The 22,426-nt window shown below is 28.9% G+C and overlaps 2 protein-coding genes across 2 annotated transcripts; both read right to left on the bottom strand.

Annotated features, from left to right (window-relative positions):
• Positions 1-11,074: 11,074 nt before the first annotated feature.
• Positions 11,075-12,831, bottom strand: LOC112694065. Its single transcript, XM_025569411.1, has 3 exons — positions 12,721-12,831; positions 11,759-12,189; positions 11,075-11,693 (listed from the first exon to the last, which is right to left on the bottom strand). The coding sequence occupies exons 1-3, from the start codon at positions 12,829-12,831 to the stop codon at positions 11,075-11,077; spliced, it is 1,161 nt and encodes a 386-aa protein (XP_025425196.1).
• Positions 12,832-13,388: 557 nt separating this feature from the next.
• LOC112694064 lies at positions 13,389-13,886 on the bottom strand. Its single transcript, XM_025569409.1, has one exon. It carries the CDS (start codon positions 13,884-13,886, stop codon positions 13,389-13,391), a length of 498 nt encoding a protein of 165 aa, XP_025425194.1.
• Positions 13,887-22,426: the final 8,540 nt, after the last annotated feature.

Genomic DNA, 22,426 nt, shown 5'->3' with positions numbered 1-22,426 from the left:
TTTTTTTTTTTTATTTAATTAGTCTTATTTATGTTTACCTATTTGCTTTAAAAATTGCAAACAAAAGCAAAATAATATAGAAAAAAATGGTATTCAAACCTTGAAAGTATTAAAAATATACGCAATCCATTTAACCAATAAGGACATTATTAAAGTATTATATAATCAATTGAATGCATACTATAGTTTATGATCAGTATATTAATCATAAGTATTAATGTTGACAAATGCATATACTCGTAGTGTCAAATACAATTCGTCTCAATAGATTTATTGCATTTTAGGAAATAACATTGTGCCACTGCAATAAATGTTATTCATTAACTATGGATTTTTTTCCTTCGTGAAATCTTAATAATTTACGAATTCAATGATATAATTTTATAAAATATATACATAACAATAATATCAGATTTAATTTTTATAAATATTTATTAAAATTCACGTATAAAAAATCGCAATTTAATGTATAAAACAAAAAAAATTGGTTTCTTTTATAAGATCATTATTAGATCTATTAAAATATTATTAAATTATATTGTATGATAACAAAGTTATTGATTTATATTAAAGCATAGTCAATATACTACTTCACAAGAAAATAATATAATAAAAATTAGTTTTAAATAATTGAATGCATAATTTTCGTAGAAAAATGACTGGACATGATCGAAAAATTTAGATATTATTTTGAATATTATTGAAACTATCAAAACAGGTTTAGAGGTTTAGTGTAGAAGAATTTAAAATATTCTAAATATAGAAATTCACAGTACATTGATTCAAGAACTCTTTAAAATGCTGTATTATTTCACAGTTTCTCGAGAAATCTATAATTATTATTAAATAATAATTAACCTAACTATAGTATAAGTATGACATTTAAATATTTTTACAATACGTAGGAATAATTCGGAATTTAGAAAAAAATAGCTAAATAGAAAAGTCAAAAGTAGATGTATATCTGAATTATTTTCATATTGTATTGATATCTAATTAAATACATTATTCAAAAATAAAAACCATGAAATTCAATTGACATTTCGAGAACTCATAATTTTTTTTATAAGTTTATAAATTGCGTATCAATAATTTTTGCTTTTTTTTTTAGCTATCAACAATAAGTTGTTGTTTGGAAAGTTGAATATTAATACTAAGATAATTTAATTTAATTGAAAGGACTGGTGTCTAAAACACGGTTTTTAATTTTTGAGTAATCGATTTGTTTTATTTTATTGAGTAACGAGTAACATAGAAAGTAAATTAAGAAAAGTATAAGTATAAAAAGATGCATAAAATCATATTATTCTTATTTTTAAATCGTAAAATAAATTTTTTCATGTGCATTTTTTATATTATTTTTGAAATATATTTATGAGTAATTTGTTCAGAATTTAAAAATTTAGGTTTGTACATACTTGTTTTTTAAAATTTCGAGAAAATATAAAAGTAGGTCACTCTAAATGTATTATATCTTACATATGTATTACATGATTTAATTTTATACAGAAAAAAAACTAATTTTTCCTCGTAAAAAACAAATTTATAATATTCGTTTTGAAGTATTTGGTAATTGCTTTAACCATTTAAATATTATTAGGAAATATTCAAAATATACATCTTGTAACAATTTAAATTAAAATCAATGATAAACATCAGGAAAGATTTAATGAAATAGTATTTATTTATAAATGTGGTTTTTATTTGCAACGTAAGTATTCACGGATAACATTTGTGTTTTGTTTATTAATCACACTCTGTCTCAATTTCACAATTAGGCAAATATAATATCTCAATTCTTTTCTGTTAGATTACATTTTTTTATAACTTATAATTATAATAAGGAAAACTTATTTGAATATTTTAAACCTTTATTATTAATTAGGATTTAAGCTATCAACAGTATATTTTACGTACACAGATACAAAAATATGGAACCGTATGGGTATATTTGTATACACCTATAGAATAACTACGTGCGTGTAAATTAATTTACGTTTCACCTTCTTGAGTAATGAGTTTGTAGTACAGTATATAATATAATATTAGATACATTGTAATGATAACTGCACGAACTTCAATGATTAATTACTGATATTTTGCATCTTAAATGGGGTAATTTTATTAATACCATTTTTAACGGAAGAATACAACTTATAAGTAAGTTACACAAACGAATAAGAAATATAAAAATTAATATACCGTTATTGTTGCTAAAACATCGAAATAATATTTACACAATATGGTAAATATCGATATTTCTGAATTCTTTCCGAAGCTGCTATTAAACATAGAAAGTCAGTATTATTTATAAATTTCTATAGAATTTAATTTATTAAATAAAATACAACATGCTTCTGTGAAGCATAATTACACTAGAAATCTTGTCAAACATAGATACTACCAATTGAAACAAGTAATCTGATATTTTAAAATACGAGTGAATTATAAGTAAATACATAAATAATGATAATGGAAATCTGAGGGAATTAATGTATATTTTAAGTAACTTTTGTTCTCTATACATTAACATAATAATAGTTCTAAAAAATTACTATCATACATTAGAAATTAATAAAACCATCATATTTTATAAATAATATGTAATATATACTTCGTTTTAAGTACAAATAATTTTTAAAAATTTAAATTAATATCTGATATTAATAATGTTATTTTTATTATTGTTGTGGTTGCCTTAATAAGATTACACCCTTTAATTAATAATATTAAATACTAATCAATTTTTTATATTAATAAACAAGCTGAAAGTGAATTTGACATTCACAATTTAATCATATTTATTTTCTTATTTTACATTATAATACCTGTTATTTTTTTCTCTCATTTAAGAAATATATTTAACGCCAATCGATGGGATGTTGCTTGGAAGTCTTCATATTACTTAAAGAAAAACAAACTAACAAATAACTTGTGTGCTCAATTGATTGTGATATTTTTTTTTTTTTTTTTAGTTATTAAGTCTATTGGTGACACCGATTTCCTCCAACAGGGGTGTTTGGGAGCTAATGATGTCCCTAAGCTCATTATACTCGATACATCATTAATAATGTACTCCATGCTCTCCCTACTACTAAGTAGGAGAAGGGTCATTGTCGCGCTTTAGTTGACGGCTAACTGAGAACTGGAGGAGGCGAGATTGTGACCGTCAAAATTTTCGATTGTGCGCTTACATTACCAGCATTGCCAACGCTGCCGGTATAACCCTTAATGACCTTTAACGAACGTCTGCAGTTGACGATCTAGAAGGGACAACCGGAACAGGATAGGAAGGGGTAGCTTAATCATCATCCGTTAGATACAATGGCTACACATTGACTACGAATGCCAAGCAATATGGACTCTAAGCGATATGGTTAAGTTTTTGGGTACACCGAAACTGGTGGGGAATATGGGACGGAATGTGCAAACAAAGAGAGCTCCATTAAAGACACAAACATAGCCATCCTCTCTCACATCCACTCTTTGTACCATAGATCAAACACCTCTCCTATTGGGTTTCAATCATGCAGAAACATGCTGCAACACAATAATATAAAGAGACTAGTAAGCGGTTTCCATAGTATAGATGGAAGGTCGGATCTTAGACATTTCGGATTATTTATTTTTTTTTTTTAAGAATTTATATGGTTTGTATAAAGAAATTCAATCAGATTTTTATTCTCTACGACGATTGTCTGCAAGTTGTGTGCGAATACGATAAGAGGACTTGAGGATAAGCCAGAGGACTATAAATGGTCTTGCAAAGAATAATAAATTCTCATTAAAAGATGTTGTCAAACCGTATTTTCCGGAACAAAAATTGGCGATGAATTAACTAAAGTCAATTGTTCACAGAAAGAAAAAAATAATGTTCATTCTTTCCTCGTTAATTATGAAATCTTGAAGACAAAATAATCTTAAAACAAATTTATTTAAAAGTTAATATCCACGCAATATTAATTTTTTTATAAAAATGAATACATTTTTCATCGACAAAGATCTGAAAATTGTACATTAATTCACTTCCACTAATTAAAGTATGGTAATTATTCCGTTATACCTGTTATTTAATTTACCATAATTGTAAGCAGTTACATCAAGATTTGTCAAGATTAACATTCGATTCAAACTACACACATAATAAAACTTTCTGTTTAATTAATTAAAGTTTATGTTTTCTTTATATTGATGGCGTATAATGTTATTAATCACGTCCTTTTTAATAAATATTCATTACACTTCATAATTTTAGTTAAGTTATATTTTTCTGAATACTGTTTATGTATTTGGGTACATTTATTTGATACACATTGAAAGAAAATTGTGATTATACTTTTAAAAATGATGCCAAAAGTAAGAATTTAATCATAGCGATTTAATATATTTTCTAAAAAAAATATTAAAAATTTGCGGTAATTATTATAATTATACTATACAAACAATATTATCGTATTTATTCTTTTGTTATTTATATAACACATTAATAATACGAATATTAAATTTATATATATATATTTTTTTTTATTTATTTATTTCAGCAAATCAATATCATTATTTCAATACAATAATCAAATTACAAAAGTTAAATTATTACAATAATATTGATAAGAGCTGATACGTATACCAACTGAGCAAGCTCGTTTCTGGTATACGGAGTTCCTATACATATTACATATATAATATAATAAAATGAAATAACACGTGTCTTCGCTAAATAACATTATCTTATAATTATATAACTAAACGATACTAATAGATAATCCTTTATAATTACACATAGATACTTTTTAATAATTGATTTTTACACACATTCTCATCAAGGTCATTTAATATTTTAGTAATTGTTTTTTTATACGATTTTTGTGAAATATATTTTTTTACATTGGTTTTATTAATTTCACATTCATACTTTATTAGACCCTTTACATCATTTCCCAAATTGTTGAATATAGTTTTGACCATATGATTGGGAGCACTTTTTGTACTGAATAATGATATATAAGGTAATTTTATGTTATTGCCTGTTCTACTGTCTATTATTTCTGTATTATTAAGTATCTGCATTTGAATTGTTTTTATAAGTATTTGTTTAATGTATAATTTATAGATTGATAGTATGTTAGTATTTTTAAAAAGATCTATTGAAGGGTATGTTGGCGGGAATGAGTAGGCTACTTTTATAATAATTTTCTGGGCAGTATATACCGATTGTATGTCTGTTCTGCTGGCGCCTCCCCAGCATGATATACCATATAATAAGAGTGAATTACATAATGCCATATAAATTTGCCGTACAACTGATTTATTAAGAAAGCGAATTTTGTAAAATAGGGAAATTAATCTCCGGATTTTATTTTTGATAAATTTTATATGCTCAGACCATTTCAGCTCCTGATCCATTATGACTTCTAAATATTTAAATTGTTGTACCATTTTAAGTGGTTTACAATTGCAGATTGTCTTATTTGCGTAACATTGATGTAATATGAAGTTCACTCCAACTGGAAGCTGTGATCGGTTTGTGACTATCGGCATGCATACTGATTTATTTATATTAAGTGATAATAAGTTTTTTCCCATCCAGTTATATACAAGCTGTAAGTCGATTTCGACAATTTCTTTTAATTTTGACCAGTTTTCTTCAGTATTAACAAGAGCTATATCATCGGCAAACATGAATAATTTACCTTTTAATGATGAAGCTGGTATAGAGTTAATATAGATCAAAAATAATAATGGGCCTAACGACGTTCCTTATGTTACTCCATAATCTTGGACATAACAATAGTCACTATAATGTGATCCAATAGTGGTTAATTGCTGTCTATTGCTCAGATAACTAGAAAACCAATTAAGTGTAATAGTATCGAATCCTAATTCTTTAAACTTATGTAGTAATAATTGTCTAATAATTGAATCGAAAGCTTTATCTAAGTCTAGAAACGAAATTAGTATTTTATTTTTATTGTCCCTCTTGTTATGCAAAAAATTGGTTAAATCTATTAAAGCGTCCTCTGTTCCTAAGTTCCTTCTAAACCCTTATTGTCCTTCAAATATTATTTTATCACTTTCTAGGTATTCTAAGAGTTATTTTTTTTATTATTTTTTCAAGGATTTTGGCAATAATACCAACTAATGAGATGGGTCTATAATTTAAAAAATCAGTTTTATCTCCGTTTTTATGTATTGGTACAATTTTAGCCATTTTCAATTCATCGGGTACTATACCGTTGACTATACTACAATTAATTATATGAACGATAGGTGGGATCACATTGTCTCCAATTTGTTTGATAAAAAGAGCTGTATAACCATCAGGACCTGGTGCTGAGTTGTTATTTAATTTATTTTATATATTTATGACTTCATTACTACCAATAGTTTTTAATTTAAATATTATTCTTTTATTTGATATATTATTAATTTTTGTTCCCAAGTTACACTGTATGTTATTTACAATACTGGAGAAATTTTTTTCTACTAATCTTTTACCAGTTGTTGCATAATATGAGTTAACTATATTTAAGTAATCTTTTGGCGATGATGTTGGGTACTTATTCTCAATTATATCGTTAATTGGAAGCTTAGGCGAGATTTCTTTTCTAGATGTTAGTTCATTAATTACTTTCCAGATTTCTCTTCCATTACCTTTACATATTTCTATTTTATTTATATAAAATTGTTCTTTTGCCTTCCGAATTAATATTGTTAGTTTATTTCTATATGCTCTATAATAATTTAATAATTTAAGATTTGTTTTATCCCTCTTAGTTTGCATATTAAGTTTATCTCTATTTTTTTTGATAGATATTACAAGACCATTAGTTATCCATGGTTTTAGCTTGCGATTTTTTGTACTCGTATGATTTTTTGAGACTATCAGTTATTTATAGTATTAGGAATGTGTCCATTCGTAAATAGATAACAATTGAACTACTTTATTATAGTTTATATATGATGCAGTATTATTAGTTCTACTATCTATATTATGTTTTTTATTATTCGGCGATATCATTAAACTACCTATGATTGTGTAATGATCCGTTATACTGGTTTTAATTACAACACTATGAAGATGCACATCTCTACTAAATAAGTGATCAATACAGGATTTGGTTTCATTTACCTCCCTAGTGTACGTACAAATTTGAGAGATAAATCTATTTGACGATAATGTATTTAAATATTTTTCGGTACTTATAGACGTATTTAATTCTAATATGTCAATATTTATATCTCCAATCCATACACAATTATTTTGTAAGACACCTGATGTAAGTAAAGTATTCAGTTCAGATAGAAAAATGTTTATATTAGATTTTGGAGAACGGTATGTGGCTAGTATCATAATTTGTTTATTATTTGCTTTTAGATTTATTTTTAAACAACTGGCCTCAGAGAATAATGGTTGTTGTTCAACAGATACACCGTGAAGATTATTATTTATATAGATAAGAACTCCATCATTTAGGTTAAAGTTATTTACACTTTTAAAGCTCGAAAAACCTGTTATATCATGTGGGACAAACCCTGTGCTGTTCCAAGTTTCACTAAATATTATAATATCTAAGCTACTAATTGAGTCGTTTATACAGAGTGTTCTTCTTGACTACAAACATACAAACAGATATTTAACAATATCTGATATTTAATTTTGATTTTCAAGTATTAAATTGAACATAATTAAAAGTTCATCAAGATAGAATATTCGTAAATATTAAACATCGACACACTATAAATTTGCATTTTTTTAATTAGTAAAAAACTTATTCACCAATGTTGTTTTAAAAAAATGCTCTGCTCGAATATATAGGAAAAAAATGGTGTTACCTTTTAAAAAATGTAAGTTGTATTGCGCTTGTGCGTACCGTCTTAGTCAAAAATTTGAAATTTGGTTGAAATTGTGTATTTTGGTACTCCTTTTTATACCCCGAAAACCCCATTTCAATACAAGGTCATTAAACTGAAATATTTAATGGTACCTTTTAACGGGAACACACTGTATATATATATAATACGTGTATAATATGAATATTATGTATCCATTATACAATATTATAGTTATTAAGTTAAAGAAATTTTATATTTAAAAATTATTGTAATGACATACTTACTCTTTATAGGCATTTAGAATTTTCGATATTCCTAAATTTTAAAATTCTAATTTTTTATTAAAGTGTAAGCATAAAAAGTTTAACTCATCCAACCTATTTTACTTAAAAAGGTTTTATCTAAAGAAATGGTCTATTGGCTTTATGTTTAAAAACCAGTACATCAAAACTATTCACCTTTCCCTGTATCTCACCTGACTGTGGTATCTTATCCGACCTAGATGTTGCATCAATTTTTATAGTAGTTTTTAAAAGGTTTTTAATTTATACAAAAACTTATGATTTTTTCAATAATTTGGTGCATTGAAATATTTAAAAAATAACATAAAAAGTATAACACAGTAATATTAGTAATAGTATAACTGTAAATTAATCACTAGTTACATGAATTATAAACCTACAAAATAAAATGCATAATATAGATTATATTTTTTTACCAAATTACATCAAGCTGGAAAAAAATGATAAATTTAATTATAAAACTATGATACCTATTATCAATTAAATTTAGAAAATTCAGTCACTAGAGTTTTTCATTATTTTATTACTTTAATTTAAAATCCTTAAAGACTTGTTATAGGTATATATTTTTATTTTAATTTTATGATATTAGTTTCTTAGCTCAACTATTCCGTATATCTTGTGTCTATTCATATCAGCATATTTAATAAACAGACATATAGTTGAGTAAAGACTTTAAAATTAGAAATAATTAAATATTTTGTTAGTATTACAAATACGAAGTTTCGTAATATTTTTATTATATACAATACACACAGTATTGTGTAAAATACATATTGAACTATAAATAACATACGTTATATGTTATTTCAATATACTGTTTTGAAAGTATTTTTAATCTGAATAAAATAATATGTTATATTATAATATGTAGATCGCACATAAATTTAAAAATTATTTAATATAATTATTTTCAAATAAGTATAATAGTTTTCCTGATGTATTTCCTTCATTGAATTTAATCGAATTGAAACCGGTTCTAGAACCCTTACTCTTTTAAAAAACCGAAACCGAAATCGAAACCGGAACCGAAAAAACCTATAGGTTCAAATCCCTAATTACTATTCACTGCATGGGCAATTTTTTTGTAGACATGCTATTCACTTTTTTTTAACTCGCAGAACATGTTTACTTGTTTACATGTATGCAATATTTTTATGAGTAAAAAATGTATACTTTGAAGAAGAGAATTTCTTAAAAATTTAATAATTTCGTTCATTGAATTGTTTAAATGTTCATTTAGGTTAAATGAGTTTGTGCACGCGAAAGGGGGGGGAGGAAAAACGTATAATATACAAAGTAAATGTCCTTAATGGGCGCACAGAACAAATATATTTTATTTTTTTAAAGATAATTAAAAGTTTGACCTGTCTCCAGACAGCGCCGCGATGACAGGTAATGAAATAACATCAAGTTCGGGCACAGCCATGGTATGTTAACCTATTAGAAAATGGCCGGGAGTCAAAGCACATGTATTATTAGAGTCAGATGAGAGTGGGGTTAGAGGTCTTGTATTCAAAATCCCTTCTATGCGAGTCACTAATGTTAACAATTCTTCGTGTGTTAGGATTTGATTTCCAATCGCATGCTTCATATGATGTTAGACACTCTTTATAGCTGCCTCCCAGAATCCACCAAAGTGTGGAGCTGCAGGAGGATTGAAATGCCATTGACAAGGTATATGCGTAGAAACATTCGTCTGAGTTTGATTATCCTGAAATAACGCCTTTAGTTGTTTTACCGCTCCCACATAATTAGTACCGCAATCTGTGTATATATTGGACGGTACACCACGACGAGCTAAAAATCGATCGAATGCAGTTAAAAATGCAGTGGATGACATGTCCAACACAATTTCCAAATGAACTGTTTTAACCGACATACATATAATTAGAGCTAAATACATTTTATTTGTGCGTGCATTAAGGCGGCGACTCTCCTTGACTAAAAACGGACCACCATAGTCCATACCAACCTGCGAAAAAGACCTGTTTTGTTGGATACGCGATGATGGCAAATTTTCGATGATTGGGTGTGGACGACATGCCTTAAAACGAACACAAGTTACACAAGAAAAGATAAATTGGCGAACCGCATCTCTATCGGACAGAATCCAAAACTTTCTTCTGATCATTTATAAGACAAGTTTAGGACCGGCATGTAAGAATCTTTGGTAGAAATGTCGAATGGGTCAAGTGAGACCTTTTCGGTAATAAGATAGGTTGTTTGATATCTGAATCCAAAAAAGCATAACGAAGTTGACCACCCTACCGAATCACTCCAAGTGGGTCGATAAATGGGGCTAATTGAGCTATGGTGCTTGGCCTTAAAATACCATCTGTTTTTATTAATTGACCTATGAGTTCCGGAAAGTATCTGGCTTGTGTAATCAAAACTGCGTGAATAAGAATATGATGTAACTCCCCTTGTTTCAAGGGACCATCTGGAATTGGTTGATGATGGGCCTTGATAGCAAGACGTCGAATGTACGCTAATGTCCATTGCATACAAGTAAAGGACGAGAAATGTTGTAAAATGTCATCTTGTGGTTTGGTGCAAGTTATGGTACTTATGAAGACAGATGGAGGCTGAAATTCGAGCAATTTCTCAGGAGTAATTGGAATGAAATCGTATTTGGGTCATTGAGCATCTGAAAAACGAAGAAAGTCCGGTCCTTCTCTGTGTATTTTACAGGCAACTGTTGCAGCAGGAAGAAGACCTCGGGATGCAGGATCGGCTGGATTTTCCCTTGTGTTTACGTAGGCTTACTCATAGTCTGGGAGGAGAGAATGTATTTTTGCAATTCAATTTGTCACAAAAATTTTAAAAGTTTTTTGAGGAAAAGTCAACCACGATAAGACAACTTTAGAATTAGTCCAAGCAAGTACTCGTGAGATGGAAATTTCAGACATGAGTAAAGTTTTGACTCGATTTAAGGTTTAAGCTAATAATAATGCTCTACAAAGTTCCAGTCGTGGTATGGATAGTGATGCATGCAGGTCAGCAGCCTTTAATGATGCGACCTTTGTCTTGCAAGTAACAAAATAAACGTTGATAGAATTTAAAGTGCTTATTACTCGTAAGTATACATTAGCAGCATAACCATTTGATGATGCATCAGAGAATCCTATTAGTTGAATTTCCGTATGCGAACGGATATCAATATGTCGAGGAAGAATAATTGAATCGAGTGCTGGTAGTTCTCTTACAAATTGATACCAACTACAGTGAAGATGTGTTGGAAGTGGAGTATCCCAATGCAGACCCAGTTTCCATAATTCTTGCATAAAAATCTTGGCCCATAACAGTGTGGGTCCTAAAAAACCAAATGGATCAAATAGTCTAGCGGTAATTGAAAGCACTTTTCGTTTGGTATATTGACCCGGGCGAAGACATGTGTGGTAAGTAAAATGATCTGATGATGGGTCCCAATGAAGGCCTAAAAACTTCACAGAGGCCTCACCTTTGGGATCCAATGACAATAATTTTGCTTGATCATTAGTGTCGACGTTCTTCAAGATAACCGGGCAGTTGCTTGTCCACTTTTTTAAAGTGCATCTACGACAAATCAATAAGCCGATGATGTCTCGTTGAATGATAGATAACTCCACTTCTGTATCTACGTTTTGCGAGTGAGAATATTTTTCGCGGCTGGGAATTTTGAACCAGCCTGAGCATCTAGTTTATGCAAACATCGGATAGCCAAATATGGAGCAGAAGTAACGCCATAAGTGGCAGTACGAAATTCATATTCGATCACTTCTTCCTCAGAAGATTCACGCCATAATATATGTTGGTACGCACAATCATTGGGTTTTAAAAAAATTTGTCGATACATTTTAGTTATGTCTGCGGTTAAGAGGTAACGTTTTAGCCTACTCCTTACAAGAATATCAAAAATATCAATCTGCAACTTGGGACCAGCTATAAGGGCGTCATTTAGCGATAAACCCGGCGATGTAGAAGCAGATGCATGGAACACAACATGCAACTTTTCGATCTTGTAACCGTCACGTTTCACGACAGCATGGTGCGGGATGAAATATTTTCCAGCCTGAATCGCTCATTTCCTATGACCTAGAGTATTTCTTCATAAATTGCTGATATTCGGCGTATAATGCTGGATCTTTATTTAAACGGCTTTCAAGATTAAATAAGCGTTTTTGCACGAGTGAGCAAGACTCACCTAGGCCATAATTTTGCAAAAACATACTGGATGGGAATTGGGATTGATTCTTCCTGAATTTCGAATGGTTTTGCGAAAACAATACCGTATCTGTAAATGGAAGTGCAACACAGAACCTGCCATGTTCATCACGCGTTGTCGTTTATGAAAACCATTTCTCACATTGGTGGTCTTCAGTGGTGGGACTTTTCGGTTGTGTAATTTCTTCAACTGGCCAGAAAGATCGAATCATGTCATTTAAGGAAGATGACGTCACTGACAACAAGTAAGCATAAAACGCATTCTATTCATCAAGGAGTCCGAAAACAACCCATCCCAAGAAAGAATCCACCGCTGACGGCAAACCTTGACGACGTTATAAAATGTCAGCTCGGGGCTTCATTATGTGAGGAAGCAAACCTCCACCAATGAGCATATATATATAGATGAGGGAACATCAAATGAAGGGTCAGCCAATGATAGATGACCGTAAGACTGACGAACACAAGGTGCTAATGGCACAGAAGACATGTTAGTGGTAATCTAAGGTAAAATAATGATGTCAGAACTACAGAACAACGGTTCATGCTATTGCCATGGTACAAAGTGACAACTGGTAATCCCTTTTACGTTATCAATTGATTTGTTTGATAAACCAACTATGCCTATTTGACATCTGCGTCTGGGAAGGCTTAGCTTTGATGCACGTCGCATGTTGAAGGCTGATACTTGTGATCCGCTATCTAAACATACACGAACGGTTTGATAATTACCACGGCTGTCACGCATACAAACTATGGCGGTTCCCAAAATGACCGTGGAAGTGGCACATAACAGCCCAGATAATTTAGTAATGTTATCTTGTGATGTCCTTTGAATAGGATTGTTTTCTTGTACAACACATGACGAAATGGAATCGTGATGAAGTAGAGAATGGTGTCGTTTTTTACATATTGAACATGATCATTTAGATTTACATGCTTTTGCCGTGTGTGAAGGACTCAAACATGAAAAACACAATTTTATTGACAACGCCGTATCCTGTCGTTTTTGTATTGGAAGATCCTTGAACGATTCATTAATGTCTGCTAGGCAATATCATAATTACTGTCGGTGAGAGGTAATGAACTGATACAAAACAATGCCGGACCAGATAGACAAGATAATGGGTAATGAAATTGGTCAATTTTACTTAGATTGTCATTTCGGCGTATTAAAGATACAAACTTATCACGGAAAGGTCTCCATTGAATTAAGTTACCATCATATTTAGGCAAATCGATTTTAGGTAATGCTAAAACGGAAGACACGGAAGTCGATATATGCAGGGCGTTTAACACAGAACTATTCATTGGTTTAACACTGTGTAATTTAGCGGCTATAGCATAGGTGTTGTAGTACAATTCTTCTGTGGAGATTGTTACGTCTGAATCAACGGAAAATTCATCGACGATATTGAGTTCTATTAGGACATCCAAAATCATATTTTGTTGTTCTTGAAATAATTTGAATAAAGTTTCTAATTTATCCATGCGAACTGCCAAATCTTCAATCAACGCATCATTATTGTTGACTTTGACAGCCATCGAATGTATGCTATGGATAGACTTGACAGTTTCATCATGCACAGCACGCGCGCACGTTAGCTCCTTTTTAGCTGTATCTTAGCCTGTCTTTGGCTTACCCATTTTCCAAATATATTATTTCGGTAAATATCCGGCTCGAAGGACCAAAAATGTGCGCGCGAAATTCTCACAAATGTATCTTACGAGAACTTATCGCAATGACAGGATTCGGTCGATTGCTACACGTATAAATGGAAAACCAAAGGATGAAGGAGGAGAGATATAATAAAAATGATCAACAATTGGTTTATCAAAATACAAAGTCTTATTTGGTCAAATTAAATAAACATTGAATAAGCTTATGAACTAAAGGCAAAAGGGGGGGGGGGAGCAACGTATAATATACAAAGTAAATGTCCCCAATGGGCGCACAGAACAAATATATTTTGTTTTTATAAAGATAATTAAAAGGTTGACTTGTCTCCAGACGGCGCCGCGGTGACTGGTAACCGCAATGGTCCACGTCCACACTAAATTAAGTATCACACAAGTAAAATGATGATGGGCATCATATAGTTTCAACAAAATACGGTGAAGGTGCACTTATTAAAATGGCGGCAAAGGCTCACTTATTGAACGACGACGAAGGCGCACGTATCACGTTTACGACGACGAAGGCGTCGTATTATAGCACAATGAACAACGAAGGCGCATTTAATTAACGGCGACGAAGGCGCACGCATCACATGTACAAATCCGAAGGCGATAGAAAAATGGCGATGAAGGCGCACGTACAGCCGGAATACAACAACAAAACAAAACATACGAATAAGTGAATAATAAAACGCAGTTCAGAGCGTGTTTTGCACTCCCGTGCTGGCGGCGAAGAAGGAAAAAACATATACGTTCACCATGCGCGTTACCAATTCGTCCACGCTAGGACAGGTGGAAGTGTTACCAACTGCGCCTTATTGTTAATATGTAACAGGACTGAACAGAGTTACTTAAATAATATTAATATGATGGTGATTTATTAATTAGAACTATTATTTAACATCACACAAAACATTGATTTTATAGTTTTTGTAATTTTTGCAAAATATTGATATTATTTTACAGTTAAAAATTTTACAGTACAAGGCATTGTTTAGTTACATTAGTATTAAACCATTCAAATTGTTCAATTCCAATGAACTCAAAATATACAATGTTTTACTACACATCATTTGTGATCAAATAAAATGGTAGAAATTGGTTTATATAAATTCATATATATCCTTAATATAATCAAAACACAAACCTTGCATAAAATAAATTTTATTTTTGAAATAATAAAAATTAAATAAAAATTCAATCATAAGTAAATGATTAATACTCGTAAATTGATATATAAATTAATAAATAAATAGTTTATATAATACACTTTTGAATAAACAATTTCTCACGTTATATTGCTTAGAATACATTCAAGGTTAGGTACTCATGAAATACAAACCCTATTAAATAAAATTAAATCCCTTCATAATTTTTTACCATAACCATTAGTTTTAGAATTCTCAAAAGAATAACTACAAACAATGATCTAACGAATTTTTAAGCTATTCTAAATCAACAAGCTTTTTTACAACAATCAATTTATCTCCTTATAAAATCAAACCATTCAAAAGTAAATTATATTTTAAGCAGTATAATATAAAAATTTAGAAAAGAGTGTAATGTTAGGTTGATTTCTCTCGAACATTTGTAATCCAATACTACACTCTATTCTACACATAAAACCCAATTTTCATAATTATTAGAAAATTTTATCAACCAAAACTCATTTACAGAACAAGATCCTCACTGTATCATAACAATCGTTATTCAAAGTTGTATATCATATAAAAATTACAAAATTATATAATTAAAGTATTCTGTCAAAATATTATAAATCAAAATTTTATCTTATATACTTTAATGTACAGATGAACAACTGATTATACATGTCTCATCATAACATAATTAAACACACCGAATATTTATACGATTAAAATTTATAGTTTTCATTATTTAAGTTTGAGATCACTAAAATAGATAATACACAATACAGGTACATTTAAGATATGTTTCCCCTTTTTCGCTTTTTTATGTCATTAATTTTACCATAATTTGTACCAACCATTTCAAAATGTGTACTAATGAATTTCCTAGGAAAATGTATGATTAATACATATCATTAGATACTTAACTCATTAAGAGATTTTTATTTATTTATTTTTTTAATTTAGCAATATTTAATTATTTTTAAGCCATACAAATTTTATAATAACATTATTTTATTAGAATTACCTGAATCGATATTTCTCAATTATGTCGTAAAAATTATTATTGTTATTATGTGTAAGGTTTTCAAATTATTCGAGAAGTGTAATTTTATATTTTTCATAACTATAGAAAAAAAATCCACAAAATAATAAATAATCAATAGTTTTGCATGAGTATAACGTATTTATCAACTGACACTTACTCGAAGGAACATCTTTCTTCGAAACAATTTTTTATTATTAATGTTCTTGTAGTGAACATTTTTACAGTCAATAATCAATATTCAGTCGCATCAATATAAACAATGATTTTAAAACTATGCGGACATTTGATAAATACAATTAAATTATAAATAAAATCACTATACATAAATATCTAAAATGAAAAAATAAAAATAATCTTAAACCCTTTATGCTCAAATGATAATATAAAAGTCATAACAAAAAAATAACCTTTCGTATAAAATTAGCCTCTACAAAAATTGGTTAAAAATCATTTTATCATCAAATAACTATTTACATTTAAACTATTATTAGTTATCTATCAACATGGAAGGGTTATTTTGTCAAACATCTCAAGAAATTTGACTACATCATATTCTAACAGTCATGGAAACTGTTCAATATCGACAACAATTCTAACACAATTTGAACTTTATATAATTATCTTTCAAATACACACAGGTAACATGCAGGTGCGTACACAGAAAAATTAATTTATTTTGGAAAGGATTTCAAGATTTTTCAATAGCTTTGGTAAAAAGAAGTATCTTAACTTTTGACAAATAACAACGGACAATTTGATTTAATTACGTTTTCAAATCAAATCAAATAATTAACATGGGTTGAAACTACCTGATTGTTAAGATAAAAATACGAATACACCTATACTTTAAATTTCAGTGGAGGGGATAAACTTTTAATAACCTTCTACTTTGTATAGGCGCCTGGCTAATAATATATGACAATTATCGGCCGATTGATTTGCAAAAGTAGATTTTCTCGATATGCATTACAACAATGTCGTAGAGAACGTGCGCATCAAAATCGCGTACCTATTTATAATTCCAAAACTGTTAAACTGAAAATTCATTGAACACTTACAAGTAAACAGACAGTGCACAATACATGTGTATCATAATAGTATAGAGTATCTGTAAACCATGTACACGTATACTGGTATTGTATAAAACAATTAAATACCAGTAAATAAATGTATAGCGAATAATCAAGATATACCAATGTCCTTTTATTATTATTATTGGAACATTAGACAAAAATAATTCAATTGCAGCAGTAAACAACGACTAAAATGTATTTAATTTAGTACAACATAAACGACAAAAGACTTACTTTCCATGTTAAATTGTGTTTCTAGATTCCAGACTATAAATTGATTTAACTATTTTCATGATGATACACCGTTTAAAATATAAACTAAAATTAGTTATTCTAAAATAAATACTTATACTCTATTCAAAATTAGCATCGGTAAGCTATAGCAAAATTAAAATTCAAACAGATATAATATTTAACACAGTTCAAAACCCTAAAGTATATGTTAGTTTTTTAAATTTTCTTTGAAATAACCATAAATTATTATACAGCTGAACATATTCAACACAAATTTTATTTTATTTATCAAGTTTCTAACAATTTTTCTACCTCAAAATTACAATTGTAATTTTTAATTTCTTTGCATGATAGCTTAAAATAAACCAAACACTTAAAACAACCCATATTAATATCAGCCATATTTAGAAATCCAGTTAGTAATACACGAAATAAAAACGATTTTACAAAATTACAATGGTAATACATTAATGCTGGTTGTATAGGAAAATATCGATTGAAAAAGGTAAATTAAATACTAAACTATCTTCTCTGGAATGTTATATCAAAAACATAATTATTAAATAAATATTATTATAAATATTAAATATTATTAATTATTAATTAAATTTAATTAATTAATTAAAGCATTAACAAAACCAGCATGTACAAAAAACTTCCACCGTATAAAAATATCGATATCAATATTTAAGTCGACAATAACTAAAGACCGGAGTAAATCTAGTATTATCATCAAATGTTCACACTAGAATTATAGCACTTTTGATATTACGGAATGGTATCAATGAGGGTGGAATGTTTATATAAAATTGATAAGCTATAAAAAAATTACTCATGTTAACAAATTGAATCAATTCATATTAGTATTTAGTAAAACTATCTAAAACTGTATTCGTTAATAAATCTGATTAATTGTATATAATATAATTTATATTATACTTAATCGACAGTAACTTTTACTTAACAATAGCATATAGGAATTTTATCCACTGTTTATTAAATATAAACACATTTAGTTATACTATAAATTAAAATCGTATTACAGAAGTAGCTTACAAAGTATTAAGTTTCAAAGAAACATTATAATATTTACAATTATAATTAATATATATTTTTTTTTTAATTTAAATGTATATTAAATTGTTAAATTTACTAATAATGATTGACTTGAGTTCATTATAGTTATAAAATACATAATTAATCACATAAAAAAAAAAGGCTATACATCCAAAAGCTTTTATAACTTTTCCACGTACCTTAAAAATATAACAACAATACAGGATGTAATCTAAAACCAAAATCACTTAGTCATTATAGAATATTACTTTTTATCACATTTTAAAAATAATAATGTAAATATATATTAGTGTATTTGACTAAATTAAAACAGAAAATATATTAAATTTTCCATAACATTTTGATTATTTCTTTTTTTTAATTTCCAAATAATTCATACTGATAGCTCATACAAATATCACTATTGTAAAACAATTGAGCCCATTGTATTGAATAAGATAACCATGAATCAATCATTATTATTATCATTTATCATACAAAACAATTAATTTCAAGAATAGAAATGTAACGTTAAACATTCTACTGAAAAAAAGATCATTATGAATTCTTTAATAATAATAGTAATAATTATAATAATAATATTTATCAAATTTGTCGACATGGTTTTTGTGAAGATTTCAACTATTTATTCTGAAAATTATAAAAATTACTACTATGCTTCATGCATGACTAATTTGAAATTTAACAAATAATAAAGATACTTTTATAGAACAATGATATATATAATAATATATTTTATCAAATAAACTAATTGATAAATAATTTGTCAAGTTCGTATTTGTGGTACTATATTATATTATGTATAGTCACTTAAATGTCAATATAAGTAAAAAATGTCTATCTAGCATAAAGTTTTACAAGGACATACGAAACTACAAATTAAAACAAAGTTAATCGATAGCAACTGAATATAAAATCAAATATCGTATCCCTCACCTAAATTATTTATATACAACACAACCAAAAAAAAAAAAAAAAATTCAAAATTCTTATAATTAAACTTCAGATTATATTGTACATAATTGTAAAATATATTATGAACAATTTTCCAGTCCCTCTGAATTTCAAACAATAGTAAAGCTTTTGGTCGAAATTAAATGAAAGGGAATTATTGTGAGTTAGTAATAATTTAATAGTAATAATGGAAAAACATAAATACAAAAATATAATATAAACGAACTGATAAAATTTCAATTTTTTTATAAAATATTTAGCATAACAAACGTTAATGATTAGTTACACGAAAGGATGATTCCAGTAAGTGATTCTATACATAATAATATTATGAAATAAACACAAATATTTTTTTTTTTAAATCCTTATACAAATCGTGGTGTGTCGTATAGTTTTTGCACTAGTCACACGTTTAAGCTTTGTATAGCTGTAGGATAAAATAAAACTGATGATATATTTTAACTAACAATACGTACGAATAATACACGAAAAAAAAATATTAATCCAAATTATATATAATTTAATAAGCCTGATAAATGAATACAGTTATTGCATTATATAAAACAATAAAGAACAAATACCAATTAAGAAAATATATTTTATTACAGAAGTATGTTTCGATATGGTTTCTCTTCTATTTGAATGCATCTATTCCACGTGGTGATATAACGAAAACTACTTCTGTCTAACAATTTGGTGATTGACCAATATCAGCAGCAGCTACTGATTCATTGCATGACTGTATCATTTAATGCATTGAAATGCATTAACATTATGGATCTTCGAACTAGTTTTACAAAATAAAATGTATTTTTAGTAGGGATTATTATTTGGTTTTACCTTTAAATTTGATCAAGTGTGGTAAAAACTGTACTGGTCGATCAGCTAAGTAAAACCACAACACATAAATGCATCTAAATTTTTCTTACACAAATAGACATATATTACATCGTTTTTTTTTTTTTGTTTTCTACAATTCCGTCAAAAAGTGTCGAAACTCGGAACAATTAGTGCAATAAAAATTAAGTTACAAATCGATTCGTAAGAGAATGAGGTACGGATAACTAGCGAAAACTAAATGACATAGGAAAATGTCACGAAATTCTCCATTTCAATCATTTAGCATTTATCATTTATGTTTTATGCATTGTTGTGATATATACTTCATCATGATGTGTAACCTGTAGTTGTCTGCCCGTCCGTTTTATGTGTTGCAACATACTTGCTGGCTGTCGTTGGGAGTTGATACTCGGTTGATGTTGCACCAACAATTCAGATTGTGTTTGTTCGTGGGTGGCAAAATAGTAATCGAAATAGTCTGACAATTATACCGGGCGGTAGATTTGACCTGTGTTAATCAGTCCTTCGTATGAAATTAAAGGAAGTTCTATCACAAACCTGATGACATGCAGTCAACTATATATATACTGAGTAATTAAAAACTTATTTTTCTGTTCGATAACTTTTCTCTAGTAAAAATCCACACTCTCGGAATCCATGGTTAACAACATTTCATACAAACGATCTCTGAGGTACTAAGGATGCAGTCACAAAGTACCGAAGCCACAACCCATCAGAGCTTGAAGTACGTCGAGATCCAGCATACACTACGTCAGTCATTCGCGGTTGGTTGGCGACATTCATTCGTTCGATATGTAATCGTGATGTCTATCCACCCACCAGATGTGTCTTACCGACATCGTACCCATCGTACTAAATTGACTTATTTTCGGTCTACGTCGATTATTTTCTCAATTGCCTTCAATGAACGCTTTAACATTAAATAAGAGACTCCACCGATTTAATGGATGACTTTTCACTCATTGAACGGTTCAGATGAATGGTTACCTTTGATAATCACCACATCCTTGGAGTCCTTGGTGAACATTGTATATCCATCATTGTATGCTTCATATTGTCAAACTTTGTGGTGGTTGTAAGGAAGAGGTCGTGAGATATTTGAACTATAACCAATTGTGGCTAAAAGGTATCTGTGGCTTCAGCGCATACGAAGTATGTGTGCTTTAAGTTTGCAGGACCCATCGTAGATATTTTTTACCACGAACGTAATGAACGAAATTTTCGTCACTTTAACAACTTGTAAGTCAGTTAATATTTTGTCGTTGTATTTATTTATCTTTATTGATCAGTGCATTTTTTCTAAAGGGTTACAAACATACTCAAATGTTTCCAATGCACAGTAGCAGTTTGGTATGAAATGATCACAGTTATATCAAGATGAAGTGTTATTAGAACCACGCTGAATTATTCAAAAAACAGTTTTTCTTTTCCAAGTTAAGGGGATTCCATACCAACCATTTTTAAGGAGTTGAGTATAGGCAATTTTTAGACATTTTGTAAATACGTGCGTGCGTGGCGTGTATGTTTGTGTGTAGTAAATGATCATTAGTGTGAGTGACTTCCCTGCACTGCAACCCATCTATCGTTCCACCGCGTCATTGATTACCGTCGTGCAGTGTGTCGCGTCTATTGTTATTTTTATTATCTTTATCAATACGACTAATACGAGCGCTCTAATGACCATTTAAAACTGTGCCGGTATATTATCGTTATGATTTATTCCGCTTTTACGTATTGGTCATACTAATAACTATCAATAATTAATATTTATGCATTATTTATTATAATACTAAAAAACTCACAAAATTAATTATAATAAAATAAAATTATTGTTACTCAACAGTACTTTTTCTATCAAGAAATTTTAATATATATATATATATATATATATATATTTATATTTTGAAATATCATGTACATTGTTCAACGGTACAGCCAACGTCATATCGTCTGGAGTAAATGTATTTGAAAATTTTCCATGGATGTTTTCTTTTACAGCAGTTGGAATGGAAT

The sequence above is a fragment of the Sipha flava genome, unplaced genomic scaffold (assembly GCF_003268045.1).
Source record: "Sipha flava isolate LNK unplaced genomic scaffold, YSA_version1 122_pilon_pilon, whole genome shotgun sequence".
NCBI classification, from domain to species: domain Eukaryota; kingdom Metazoa; phylum Arthropoda; class Insecta; order Hemiptera; family Aphididae; genus Sipha; species Sipha flava.
This window is presented reverse-complemented; position numbering and strand designations above follow the sequence as displayed.

Excerpts from the sequence above, each read along its gene's own strand:
- LOC112694065 (XM_025569411.1), bottom strand. The coding sequence starts at position 12,831 with ATGTCTTCTGTGCCATTAGCACCTTGTGTTCGTCAGTCTTACGGTCAT. Across the intron at positions 12,190-12,720 it reads ATATATGCTCATTGGTGGAG|GCTGGAAAATATTTCATCCC; the intron begins GTTTGCTTCCTC and ends TGAGCGATTCAG. Across the intron at positions 11,694-11,758 it reads AATATTCTCACTCGCAAAAC|ATGCACTTTAAAAAAGTGGA; the intron begins GTAGATACAGAA and ends GATTTGTCGTAG.
- LOC112694064 (XM_025569409.1), bottom strand. The coding sequence starts at position 13,886 with ATGGCTGTCAAAGTCAACAATAATGATGCGTTGATTGAAGATTTGGCA.